General features: G+C 34.9%; 2 protein-coding genes across 19 annotated transcripts; one reads left to right on the top strand and one right to left on the bottom strand.

The window, feature by feature from the left end:
- The first annotated feature begins 129 nt into the window (after positions 1 to 129).
- LOC132056238 (E3 ubiquitin-protein ligase CCNB1IP1 homolog) lies at positions 130 to 9116 on the top strand. 18 transcript variants are annotated; one of them, XM_059448405.1, is made up of 10 exons: positions 145 to 558; positions 1911 to 2166; positions 6015 to 6090; positions 6435 to 6507; positions 6900 to 6945; positions 7072 to 7102; positions 7347 to 7602; positions 7718 to 7878; positions 8156 to 8402; positions 8477 to 9116. In XM_059448405.1, the coding sequence occupies exons 3-10, from the start codon at positions 6021 to 6023 to the stop codon at positions 8481 to 8483; spliced, it is 891 nt and encodes a 296-aa protein (XP_059304388.1). In that variant the 5' UTR covers positions 145 to 558; positions 1911 to 2166; positions 6015 to 6020; the 3' UTR covers positions 8484 to 9116. The 18 variants fall into 18 exon arrangements, with proteins under 18 accessions (XP_059304396.1, XP_059304405.1, XP_059304388.1 ...); XM_059448373.1 differs by lacking the exons at positions 145 to 558; positions 1911 to 2166 and adding exons at positions 2873 to 2890; positions 4787 to 4840 and having other exon boundaries at positions 8126 to 8402; XM_059448340.1 differs by lacking the exons at positions 145 to 558; positions 1911 to 2166 and adding exons at positions 4576 to 4709; positions 4787 to 4840 and having other exon boundaries at positions 8126 to 8402.
- A 307-nt stretch (positions 9117 to 9423) lies between these two features.
- Positions 9424 to 10976, bottom strand: LOC132056229 (OVARIAN TUMOR DOMAIN-containing deubiquitinating enzyme 12-like). Its single transcript, XM_059448327.1, has one exon. The coding sequence runs from the start codon at positions 10645 to 10647 to the stop codon at positions 9556 to 9558; it is 1092 nt and encodes a 363-aa protein (XP_059304310.1). The 5' UTR covers positions 10648 to 10976; the 3' UTR covers positions 9424 to 9555.
- Between the last annotated feature and the right edge of the window lie 1738 nt (positions 10977 to 12714).

The following is a 12714-nucleotide window of genomic DNA, read 5'->3' as shown; positions in this document are numbered from 1 at the left end:
TGAGATGCTTGTAAATCAAATTAATATCAATCAACTAAACTTCAATTCTGAAATGGTTGAGATCGACTATATGAATCCTCTATGTCCACTTTATCCAGGTACCCTTTATTTTAAGACTGAATAATCTGTCTTTTTAAGGAAAATTAGGTGTTCTCCAAAGTTAAGAGGGTCTCCATATCTCACACTTCATACACTGAGTTACAAGTCTCTAACTAGATTAAAATGATTTCTAGCTAACACCTAGCAAACTGTGAACTTAATGTAAGTATAACGCCAATGACGAAGTTGTTTTGTCGCAAAGTCAACAGTGATTCCGAGAGAATACTGTGACAGGACGGTGTTTTTTTAAGTATGATGCGTCGCCGGAGTATTTTTCGTGTTTAAGACGTGATCCGTTTGATTCGAGGCATTTTTGTGCGTTAGGGCTTAAAGGTTTTTTACTATCGGTTACTGCATTGGGTGATGATAGTGAAAATGATGTTGTGATTAAAGAGCTACAGATTCGTACGGATACTACTGAATTGCAGAAATTAGAACGCGATTCGACGTCTAGTGGAGGTAACGGAGCTACATTTTGAATGTACATATTTGAAAATTCGTATTTGTTTGAAAGTACATATTTTGTTAGAGCCTGTTTGGATTGGCTTATTTTAGGTGCTTTAAAGTACTTTTGTAGCGTTTGGATAAGATAAAAAGTGCTTTTAAGCGCTTGTTTTTAAGCAAAAATAACAAAAATAAGCCAAACAGGCTATTAGTTTATGTTATATTTGATCCTATAAGTTTGTTAAAAGTGAGAACTTTTAGTTTCAGTCAGATATTTACCAGAGTCTGTGATTGTTAAATTTAATCGGAACTGTGAAAATAGAAAATATTTAACGGGAACTCACATTTGGAAGTACATAGTTTGTAGTTTATGTTTAGTTTGTAGTTTATGTTATTGTTGGTTCATTTCAAGAGTGTTATGCAACTTTTTTGGGTGCAATATGAAAATTCGCGTTTGAAAGTACATATTTTGTTGGTTTATGTTATTCTTTTGATCAATTTGAAGAGCATGGTGCAACTCTTTGAGGTGCAATTTCAGTTATTTTTTGGGGAAAATTACGCTCTAGGTCTATTTTTGAAAATATTAACGGAGCTACATTTCCGATGTACATATTTGAAAATTCGCATTTGAAAGTACAATTTAACCAAATGGCTTCATAAATGCAACTTCACAAGTTGTTACATAATTGCAGTAAGAAACTAAATTGGACCAAATATGCTATGCGTTTAAGCCCTTAGTAGTATTCTGTTAAGTTTTATGTGAAATATGGGCATTTTTGGCCCAATTAAGTTGAAACTAGAACGGGATTCGTCGAATGGAAGTAATGGAGCTCCGGCGTCACCTACATTTCCGAGGTACAAATGTGGAAATGACAAAATAGACCGTTATCTTTGGTTGTAGATTCAGAATAGTCCTTTAAGTATCTTTTGATCATTTTTGGTCCTTTAAGTTTGTCAAAAGTGAGAACTTTTGGTCTCCGTTAGATATTTACCAAACTCTTATTGTTAAATTTAATCGAAATGAAAATAGAATATATTTAACGGGAACTCACATTTGGAAGTAAATATTTTGTAGTTTGTGTTTAATTTGATCCATTTCAAGAGTGGTGCAATTTCAGTTATTTTTTGGGGGAAATTACGCTCTATGTCTATTTTTGAAAATATTTACGCCACGTAGCCCATATTTTGAGCTTGTTACCCGATTTAGCTCATATTTGTATATAAACACCCTTGTACACTATTATACACTTCATATTGTATATTGGGCTACATGACGTAATAATTTACTTTGGGCTTCATATTTTTAGTTTTTTATGTTGCTGTTTTTGAAATATTGATGAAAATTGACGTTTCTGGTTAATTTGGAGGTAATGGAGCTCCGGCGTCAGCTACATTTCCGACTTACATTGCGAAATTCGCGTTTTCACCGCACTGGAGGCATTTGATGTTCGTGGCGTTTCCGAGGGAGTTGGTAGTGTTTGATCTGCAGTATGAGACAGCATTGTTCTCGTCTGGGCTGCCGCGAGGATGTGGGAAGTTTCTGGAGGTGTTACCAGACTCGAATATTGAAGTTTTGTACTGTGCTCATCTTGATGGAAAGCTCAGTACTTGGCGGCGGAAAGAGTAAGTACTTAGAAACTTGATTAGTTTGGCATGAGTTCAACGCTCTAGTTGCTGATTGTTGAAGCTTTACGTGTGATCTTTTACTTGTTGGGGCGTATTGTAGTATGCTTGTTGGAACTTCGGATGTTTAACTGAGAACTATGAATTGCGTTCCCTCTTTGAATTTGATTTAGGATCAGTTAGTGCTATGCGTATGATCAACTATATAGTTGGACTACATTACAACAACAACAACAAAAAACTCAGTGTAATCCCACAAGTGGGGTCTGGGGAGGGTAGAGTGTATGCAGACCTTACCCTTACCTTGTGAAGGTAGGGAGGCTGTTTCCGAAGACTATATAGTCGACTACATTGCAACAACAACAACAAAAACAACAAAAAGCTCAATGTAATCCCACAAATGGGTCTGGGGAGGGTAGAGTGTATGCAGACCTTAGCCCTACCTTGAAGGCAGGGAGGCTGTTTCTGAAGACTATATAGTCGACTACATTACAACAACAACAGCCAAAAAAAAAAAAAAATCAGTGTAATCCCACAAGTGGGGTCTGGAATGGGTATAGTGTACACATACTTTACCCCTACCTTATGAAGTTAGGAAGGCTGTTTCCAAAGACTATATAGTCGACTACATTGGCTTTTGTATTTGTCAGTAGCGCTGAACCCTAATGTTAACTTAGAAGGGTACTTGTAATTTTTCCATGAGAGGCAAAAATAAAATGTACAAGTAGGTTCAATTCACAAAGCTTGTGCGAAACTGCAGCTGTCTAGATGTTTAGGGTGTTGATTATCATCTTCAAACATACGTTTTCTTTCCTTGTTGTTTCATGCGTGGTAAAATAGGATTATATTTGGTGTTTAAGTTGTATAACCAAAAAGACAAAAAGAAATGAAGTTATCTTAATTTACGAGCACCTGACGGAGGGTGCAAGCACAAGAGATAAAATGAGCGTACATACTTGGATGTTTTAAACATGTCTGACGTAGACGTCCAAATGCACCGAGACCACTAGTGCAGTACTATGATGATTGAAGATGATCAAAAAAAGGACGAGGAGAACTAGAATTACATTGAGGGAAATTGTCACTAAAGATCCATAGTCCAAAGTGGAGGGGTATTTTTGACCCTTTCCCTAAAAGAAAAGTATAATTGGAAATTGTGCTCTTTCGGGTCTATCGGGTCAGGAGATTGTTATATATTTACCAAAAATCAAAGAAACACATTTTTTGCGAGAAAAGTATAAATATCCTTATCATGGGAGTAGATGCAAATAAACGATCCCCAACTATACATTTACCGATTTAGTCCTTTAACTATCCAAAAACTTATCAAATTTGGTCTCCGTCTATTTTTTTATACAAACAGCGTATAAACTCATAAACCTTCGTGAGATTAATCGTTAAACCATTACTCAGACCTATATTTCTCTCTCCCTACTTCTTTTTCCTCAAGTTCATTCTTTAACCTCAACTTTTTTCCTCAAGTTCTCTCTTGCGTTTCCAGAATGTTGAACTTAGTTAAAACCGACCTAGTCCGTAATTTTGTTAAAAAAAAAAAAAAAAAAAAACACGACGGTCTCACGTCGGTTTTTTTTTTTAAAAAAAATTAAAGAATGAAATGTAGGAACTTGGAATCGAACCCGATATGTTCCTTGGCATTAAAGGGCTTTACCACTAGAACACTGATATTTTTTGTTCATATACTTACATTGATTTAATTTTTATTGTTTTTTTCCTTGTTCTGTTTTTTTTATAAAAAAATAAAAAATTGACGGATTCCATTGGTTTATTTTAGAAAATAATTATATTTTTTTGCGCATTTTTGTGTAAAAAATAACCGACACAGTCCGTCAGTTTTCTTAAAAAAGAAGATTTAAAAAAATTATTGAAAAAATCGACGGAATTCGTCGGTCTCACGTCGGTTTTTTTTTTTAAAAAAAATTAAAGAATGAAATGTAGGAACTTGGAATCGAACCCTTGGGATATGCTCCTTGGCATTAAAGGGCTTTAAAACGATATTTTTTGTTCATATACTTACATTGATTTAATTTTTATTGTTTTTTGCTCTAAAAACCGACGGAGTCCTTCTCCGTCGGTTTTTTTTATAAAAAAATAAAAAATTGACGGATTCCATTGGTTTATTTTAGAAAATAATTATATTTTTTTGCGCATTTTTGTGCAAAAAATAAAAGTAGGGAGAGAAAAATATAGGTCTGACGAATAGTTTAACGATTAATCTCATGAAGATTTATGAGTTTGTACGTTGTTTATATAAAAAAGTAAACAGAGATCAAATTTAATAAGCTTTTGGATAGCTCTAAAATCGATAAGTGTATAGTTAAGGACCATTAGATATATATTTACCGAATTTTAATCATTGATAAGGGATATTTATGGCCTTTTCTCCATTTTTTGCCGCCATTTCAATCAGAATTAAAATATAAAGCAGCATTAGTGCAATAACAGATTATATGATCGATAGAGAAGCTTCAATTCGTGCTAGGGTTTCAATTCCATAAGAGCCTTACATTTTCAAATTCGTCAAGGTTATACAACTCTATATAGTTTTACAATTGAATTTTCAATTGTTTGATTTCGTTATTTTTTTCTCTGTAATTTTCAGTTATTGAGCCCTTCTGAAGGTGAAAATTTATTTTGTTCTGATTTTTCAAATTCGGTAAGTACGTATGCAAAATGAATCTCGTTGTCTATGTTTTATTATTATTATTTTTTGTAATATTTTGTTGATTATGTATATATATTTCTTCGGTGAATGCATGCAGCTGTGTTTCATTTCAAGGTTTTTTGTGGACAACCTAATTATTGTGCTCGTTTGAAGGTAAAAATTTGTTGCCTCAAGTACATTGTCTACTTTATCTATTCTAACTTCAGCTATCCTACTGATCGGATCTGGAAAATTTGTTATGTTTTTTTTTTTTTTTTTTTTTTCCTTTAAAGATTTAAGTTATATAACCTGTCATAGCCTGTTAGGCCAAGCTTTTGGGAGGCCAAAAGTGCTTAGTATTTTTTTAAAAAAATGAGGTGTTTGACCAAGCTTTTAGGAGAAAATAAGTGCTTTTGAGGAGTAGGAGTAGCAGAAGCTAAAAAAAGTAATAATTTTCCCGCCAAAGCACTTTTTTGAAAAGCAGTTTTGAGGAAATATACTTAGAAACACTTTTTAAAAGCTTGGCCAAACATTAATTGTTGCTCAAAAGTGTTTTTTAAATTAATTGGCCAAACAGGCTATGAGCGTTGTATACTATCAATGTAGTAGTAGCTGATAGCTGGTTTGTTAAATTTGCTGATACTTCTGTTTACCTAAATTCTTAGTTATCTCGGTTCATGCAAATGAATGATGTTTTTCTTTATAGAAAGTTGAGTATTCATCAACTTGTAAAACTCTGGTTTTCGACACATAAGCAGCAAGCAATTTCACGTGATAGTTAACTTTCTTTTCTAGGCCAGTTATCAAAACGTGTTTTGTGTGTTTCCAGTTAGTTTCCTTTAGCTATCCCAGTATGAACCCTCATATTTCAACATTTTGCAAGAAGCTAAAGGTTTCAGCTATGGATATTCTAGCTGTCATTAGGCATTTCTTTCACACCAAGCACGTTTGAAATTGGATTAGCCAGCTACAACTGGCTGTTAAGTGGATTGTCTCTGTGTAATTAGAGATGCAAACTTTGTTCGGAGATCTCGTCGACTGTTTTAGGGATAATTAGTCATTTCTTATTGACTATTCCTGTGTCGATGGCTATAGAGTGCATGGGATCAGAAATGTTATGCTCAGAACTTTGAATGATTCCACAACTTTGTATAACGTGCTATGAAATTGACAATCATCTCTGAAGGTTGAGATGAGATGCAATGCTTGCTGGCGAGAACTGGAAGGAAAGGCCATCACTACCACTTGTGGCCACGTCTTCTGTATCCTATTTTTGAATGTGTTCCATATAGACATGCATCTGTTTTGTGTGTTCCAGCCCCCAGGGAATGTCTTAGTGGTCGAAAACTAGAGTTACAATCTTGGGAATCAAAGTTTGAATCCAACAGAGGTTACAGTAAGTCCCATCTGCCAAAGTCTTGGTGCAAAGAGTTATCCGCTATACTGGCGGCGGATAGCAGGTACTTGATGGCTCAATTGATGTGCATGGATACCACCATTATCCAAAAACGGATTACGTTCCCATATAGACATGTATGTTTGCGCAGTTTTCTCATGGACATGATTTTGGTGTACAACTGCTATGATTCCTTAACAATGTTGATAGGTCAGAATGATGCTAGCAAGATTCTCAGCAATGATGCCGCTTGTCCTATCTGTGATCAAGTTCTGTCTAAAAGGTTAGTTCTATCTAATATCGCTTTCATCTTTTGGTCAAATGTTGTTAGTTCACCTAAAAATGATTTGATTTGCAATAGATATATCTAAATTTCACTTCCTATAACTTCTTGTCCCTTTCTCCTTTTGATTTGCTTTTCAATTCCCTTTCTCCTTTTGATTTGCTTTTCAATTTTTTTTATATTTTGCTTCTTTTTTTTTTTTGGGGGGGGGGGGGGGGGGGGGGGGGGGGTGGTGATGACACTTCAGGAACAGAATTTTGTTTTTCATTGCTAAAGTTTATTATTTGGTCTTTTACTTCTAGTCTTCTACTAGCATTAATTAAACATTCTAAGTAATGTGTGGCATCTTATTGAGTCTGTATGACCAAGCATTTGACACATTTGTTTCTCAGTCTCATGAAACCTGTGGACATCAATCCAGGCGATGAATGGATAAATGTAAGCATCCATTCATGAAAGGACTGCTCTCTTATCACCTTCTACATTTGATTTGATTTAATCATATTTGTTTCACTCATTTCTTAATCAGCGTCCTATTTAAAATTTGTTCACACCCTCATGCAGATGGTCATGGCTGGAATTACACCACAGATATGTATCCTTCATCGTCTGTCCTGTGTTGAAACATCTGTACTCTTCAGTTTTACTTTTAAAACATAGTAAAGGCGGCTTAGTTTAAATTAACGTATATTGAAGTTGGCTTAGTTTACATTAATGTATAGTGAAGTTGGCTTAGTTCAAATTAACGTACTACTTCCCAAATTTGATGTAGGATAACAACATATTTAAAGAAATGGTATTTACGTTAGCTTAAATACTTTCTCCTTAATCATATCCAGTAATGAAGAGTGCCTACAGAAGTGTGATGTTCTACATTGGGCAAAAGGAATTGGAAATGCAGTTCAAGATGAACAAGATAGTAGCTCAATGCCGTCAGAAATGTGAGATGATGCAGGAAAAATTCTCTGAAAAGTTGGAGCAAGTACATACTGCGTACCAGAAGGCGGCTAAAAAGTGCCAAATGATGGAACAAGAGATTGAGAGCTTATCTAAAGACAAGCAGGAACTCCAAGAAAAATTTGCTGAAAAATCCAGGTTCTTCTTACCGTCTTTAACGCAGATTCTAGTTGCAAAGTGTGCTGTGATTTACTGCTAAAATCTGCAATCTTTGGTACGTACTCTCAGAAATAACATAGGTTTCTACTGTCAGGCAAAAAAGAAAACTTGATGAAATGTATGATCAGTTGAGAAATGAATATGATTCAGTAAAGCGCACAGCCATTCAGCCAAGTAATTTCTTTTCAAGACCAGAGCCTGATTTGTTCGCAGATCCTGCTAATATGATGGATAACAGAGATAATATGAGAAAAGGTAACTCATTTTGTATTTAGAATAATCACATGGCACATGTGAGGCTGGTGTAGTTTGGAAAACACGATTTGTTCGTCTCAGAGTATGAATCCTCATGGTCAAAATTCTTTGCATTTAAATGATGAATTCTGCTTAGGTATTTGATAACTCATTGTTAAAATTCGTAGAATTCTTTGAATTTTGAGTATTTTGCTGTCAAAACTGCATTAACCTTTTAGCAAAACATTAGTCGACTCATTTGTCGCAGATTGGTCGGTTCTCACTCCTGAAACTCCAGGACCAAGAGAAGACATATGGCCACCAGCAAGACAGAATAATTCCAACTCTGGGCCTTTCGATGTCTCGGGTGGCTCCCCTGTAAGACAGTCAGCGATACCAGTGGATGCTGGAAACAGACGAGCAGGTGGACGTCCTATGCTTGGCGTGGCAACTGGAGCAAGCAATCCCTCAATGACCCTTAGGAATCTCATCCTATCACCAATTAAGAGACCTCAACTCTCCCGCAACAGACCACAGATGTTCACGTAAGATACAAAATTTATATCCAATAAGCTAAAATATGTGAAAGCTGAATTTGTACAAATATTTGGTTTTCCAGGTTTTAAGTTGGGAGATCTGTCAATTTCAATAGTGTGGAGAAAAATATGCTTGAGATGCAATGATGGATCAGGTTTCCTTGACGTTTTCATTGGGAAATTTTTCTGTGAATTAAAGTGCCAGATATTGAAATGCTAGCTGACTTTTCTTTTGTGGGGAGAAAAGTAAAGATGATGTAGAGTAATGTTTCATAGTTTACGTACAAATAGATGATGTGATAAGCAGTTTAATACTTGCAACTTCTCTTGCACTACTTAAGTGTAGCATATGCCTCTTTCTTAATTGAGGATTCAGAAGTTGATAGTCTGGAAAATGGAAACACCACCTTCCTTGTGCTGTAAATTACCAGTACTCTTTAGATTACATGCTGCTAACCTACCAAAACATTTCTTTTGGTATTTATGTGATCTCATGATATCACGTGGGAAGGCAAGACAACATTCGAAATTGAAGCTTTTGGGAGTGATTGGCAAAAACTTGCCCATACCTGCACCAAATTGTATTAATTTATCATGATTAAGTGATAAATTGAGGTCATAGTATGCATTGATTAATTACAGTTTAGTGATAGTAGTGTATGTAAAAATACATGTTATGTAGCATTCATTGGATTGGTGTAAATATCGGGTGTGGTTAAGTTTTCTCAGGACGAGATATTACCATCTTTGAACAGAGTATATACAGTAAGAATCATCAAACCTCTTCAAGATACCTCACAATCTCAAATCCTCAAGTTTTATAAATTCATGTATTTAGCTTCTGTTAACTCAAGGACACTAATTGCAAATCCTCTGATAAATTGGCATCTCAATTCTTTTTTTTCTTTGGAAAATAAAAATAGCAACAAATACAAGCACAAAAGCATTGCATATAAATAAATCAATAATTGAAGAGCTAACTACAAAAATTAAATGAAAATGATATATACACAGAATGAAAGCCGTAAAATATGCAAAATTGTTGTATACTTCAAAGAAAGATAAAGAGAATAATATATACAATGAGTTGTTATCACAAAGCCCCTAATTCTAGTGATAAGGTGCGCTGTTCCAAAAGAAGGTGGTAAGTGCTACTCAAGGCTCAACCTAGCCACCGCCATTTTTTTCTTTTTCTTGTTTCTCCAGCAGGATATTCTCCTTGTGGATAGATCGAATTGTAGTGCACTTCAGCCCAAAAGCTCAAAAATATGATTCTGTTTGACTTCTGACATTGTGGAATAATCTCAATGTAGCAAGTGTCCTTAAATGATGTAATGACAAATATCTTAACACCATATGAATCTGCAGCAGCCTGCAAAGTTACATGATCACCCCATTCGCCAACCTTGCTCATTTTCTTCAAGTATTCATCATAGACCATAGGAACATAACCCTCATACAACTCCCTATTGGACTTGAGTTGTTTAACAACTTGTTCCCTCACAAATTTGTGATATTCAGTACTGCGATATATTTGGTCTGACAATGAGCGGAACAGACAGTTGCCATCTCCAGAAACTTTTAACTCAAATAGATCATATACTTTCAACCTGTCCATCAACCTTTGATGATCTGATTTGGCTTCATCTACTGAGGGTATATTATCTCCATTAACTTTGGGAACATGAGGGATGGCAGCCAACTGATTCAAACGTTTCCCAACTTCATCATCAAGAAGAGACTCATCCTCTATCTCTGGTGAAATTTCTTCTTGATCCCAATTGGATGATGTAACTGCAAGAGGGCAAAAAGTAATCATTCCATTACTATCTGTGTCTTCCTCTTTTTCCGCACTGCTTTGATATGCTTTTTCTTGGGTAAGATCTGTGTGCACACTGCTCTTCCCGGACCCCACTTGTAAGACTACACTGGATATGTTGTTGCTATTTGTGTCTTCCTCATTGCCATCAAGAACTGACGTTTTTCGATGTTCTTGGTGAGTGTGTGAAGATCCTATAGATTCCTCGAATGAAAGGCGCGATAGTTCCTCCTGAAGAGCACGGGCAATTACCTCATCATTCTCCACGTTAGTATGTGTAGGCTCAGAATAACCTTCCATAACATACCCAAGTTGAGAAAAATCCCTGTCATACTGAGTAATAGTTCCGACAGAACCACCGTTGTTTATATCACAAACATCTATAAGGTGGAGATTCCACCTTACTACATCAGGATCTGGCTCGTAAACAGTCATTTATGTGTACAAGTTCCTTTGAATTCAAGAAAGAAAAAAGGCAAGATCGAAAACTTTAAACTTGGGAGAGAAATTTTAATGTAGAAAGGGAAAAAGAAAACCTCCAATATTCTTAAAACAATCGAATCATAAAAAATCAGCAGATGAACGGTGTATTTGGATATGCCGTGGTGGAGTAGTTAAAGAAAGATTGGATCAGATGCCGCGGTGGAGTAGTTAAAGAAAGATTGTATCAGAAACATTCATTGAGTGGGAAAAGGAAAAAGGATCAAACGGCCGAATTTCCAGCATGAAATTGATCCCCTAGTCCTAAGTAAAGAGGGACGGGGTTTGGTGGGCCGGGGTTGGGGCGGGGGAGTGGGGAGAGTGGGGGGTGGGGTGCGGGTGGGACATAATCTTATCATAGAAAATAAATAATAATAATAATAATAATAATAATAATAATAATAATAATAATAAAAGTAATCTGGTGCACTAACTTTTACGGCTAAGGCTCATCTTCATATATCAAAGAAAATTAATTATTATTATCTTTGTTTTAATTTGTTTTAGTTTCAACTTTTCATGTGACATATTTAAGACAAAAAATTAAAGAGCATTTTAGTACCATTTACATATCTTTAGTTTAAAACAATAAGATTAAAAAAAATTTACTTTCTTAAACTCCGTGCAATGAAATCGGACAAATAAATTGAAACAAAAGAAGTAACCTATTTGTTTACTCCACTCATAATAAATTTTTGTGAAACCGACTTTTGGCAGAAATCGAAGACCGCCGCCAACCACACGTGGCCGCGTCTGTGGCACCGGAAAATGCTCAAAATGCATCTGATATTTTTTTTAAAGAATAGCTAGTGCTGAGCAACCAGTTATTGGGATGAGGTCTAAAGCTTTTTTCTGTACTAAAAAATGGTTCCTCTCCATGGTGGCTCGTGATTTTGTAATAGAACAAGTTCAAATTTTCATCTCTTCTTAGACTTTTGGAAAAAAAAAAAAAAAAGTTAGGAAAGTTAATATCACACGGTTAATCTATAACCTCCTATCGACTGTTATCCATTTCTGCGTACTTCTTGTAGGGAATTAAAGGGAGAAAATAGAATGGAAGAAATGCACAACAGTTTAACCTAAAATCTGATTTAAGGATTAACAATTGAATTTATATTGTTAAAAGAGCTAAAATTTTTTTATACCGAAACTTCATAAACCATTTGAGATTAATCGTTAAAACCAAATCTCTCCTTTTCTTTTCCTCCAAGTTCGTTTCTAACCTCAATCAAGATCTCTCTCACGTTTCTTGACGGTTTGTTAAAAAAAAAAAAATTAAAAACCGATGGTCTCATTTTTAAAATAACGGTCTCATAAATCATTTTTTTTACGGAGACCAAATTTGATAAGTTTTTAAATAGTTAAAGGACTAAATCCGGTGAAGTGTATAGTTCGGGGAATATTTTCCAGGCCTCATTTGATGGCCTTTTCTCGAGAAAATAGAATGGAAGAAATAATAACCTAAAATCTGATTTAAGATTAACCTTATTTATTAAAAAGAGCTAAAAATATACGTAGGTTTGATAGTTTGAGGAAATTGGGAGAATAAGGAGATCTTATGGGTTATTATTTAGCTGGGTCGAATTTAAACGATTAAGCGGGTTTAAAAACTGATTTTTAAGTTATTTTGGGGGATAATTTCCGTCAAGACATGGATATATTTGAAAACTTTAAGGATGGGAGGGGTATTTTTGACCCAAAATAAGTTCGGAGGATATTTTTAGCCCTTTTTCCAAAGTAGAGGAGCATTTTTTACCCTTTCCCTTTCTTTTATTAGTTTTCTTATTAACCGTGTGAGAAAAGAAAACACATTTTACTGTTTAATGAAACAAGAGAAGAGCATTCATTGACATAATAATCCTCTTTTTGCCTCAACTAATGGTTCAAAATCTGTCATGGTTACTAAAAATAGTTGTATCAAATTATTTATCGTTTTATAAGTTCAAGACATAATTAATTATTTTTTTCCATTTTACCTTTAGTAGAATTTGGTGATTAATGGAGAAAGATTGTAAGGTTAAG

The sequence above is a fragment of the Lycium ferocissimum genome, chromosome 1 (assembly GCF_029784015.1).
Source record: "Lycium ferocissimum isolate CSIRO_LF1 chromosome 1, AGI_CSIRO_Lferr_CH_V1, whole genome shotgun sequence".
Classification (NCBI taxonomy): Eukaryota; Viridiplantae; Streptophyta; class Magnoliopsida; order Solanales; family Solanaceae; genus Lycium; species Lycium ferocissimum.
Note: the sequence above shows the minus strand (reverse complement) of the source record. Positions and strands in the feature narration are given on the sequence as shown.

What these genes read in the sequence shown, in the direction of transcription:
- LOC132056238 (XM_059448388.1), top strand. Translation starts at nt 6,021, where the DNA reads ATGAGATGCAATGCTTGCTGGCGAGAACTGGAAGGAAAGGCCATCACT. An exon ending in TGGAATTACACCACAGATAT is followed by an intron (nt 7,103 to 7,346) that starts GTATCCTTCATC and finishes AATCATATCCAG; the next exon opens with TAATGAAGAGTGCCTACAGA. An exon ending in AAATTTGCTGAAAAATCCAG is followed by an intron (nt 7,603 to 7,717) that starts GTTCTTCTTACC and finishes TTCTACTGTCAG; the next exon opens with GCAAAAAAGAAAACTTGATG.
- LOC132056229 (XM_059448327.1), bottom strand. Translation starts at nt 10,647, where the DNA reads ATGACTGTTTACGAGCCAGATCCTGATGTAGTAAGGTGGAATCTCCAC.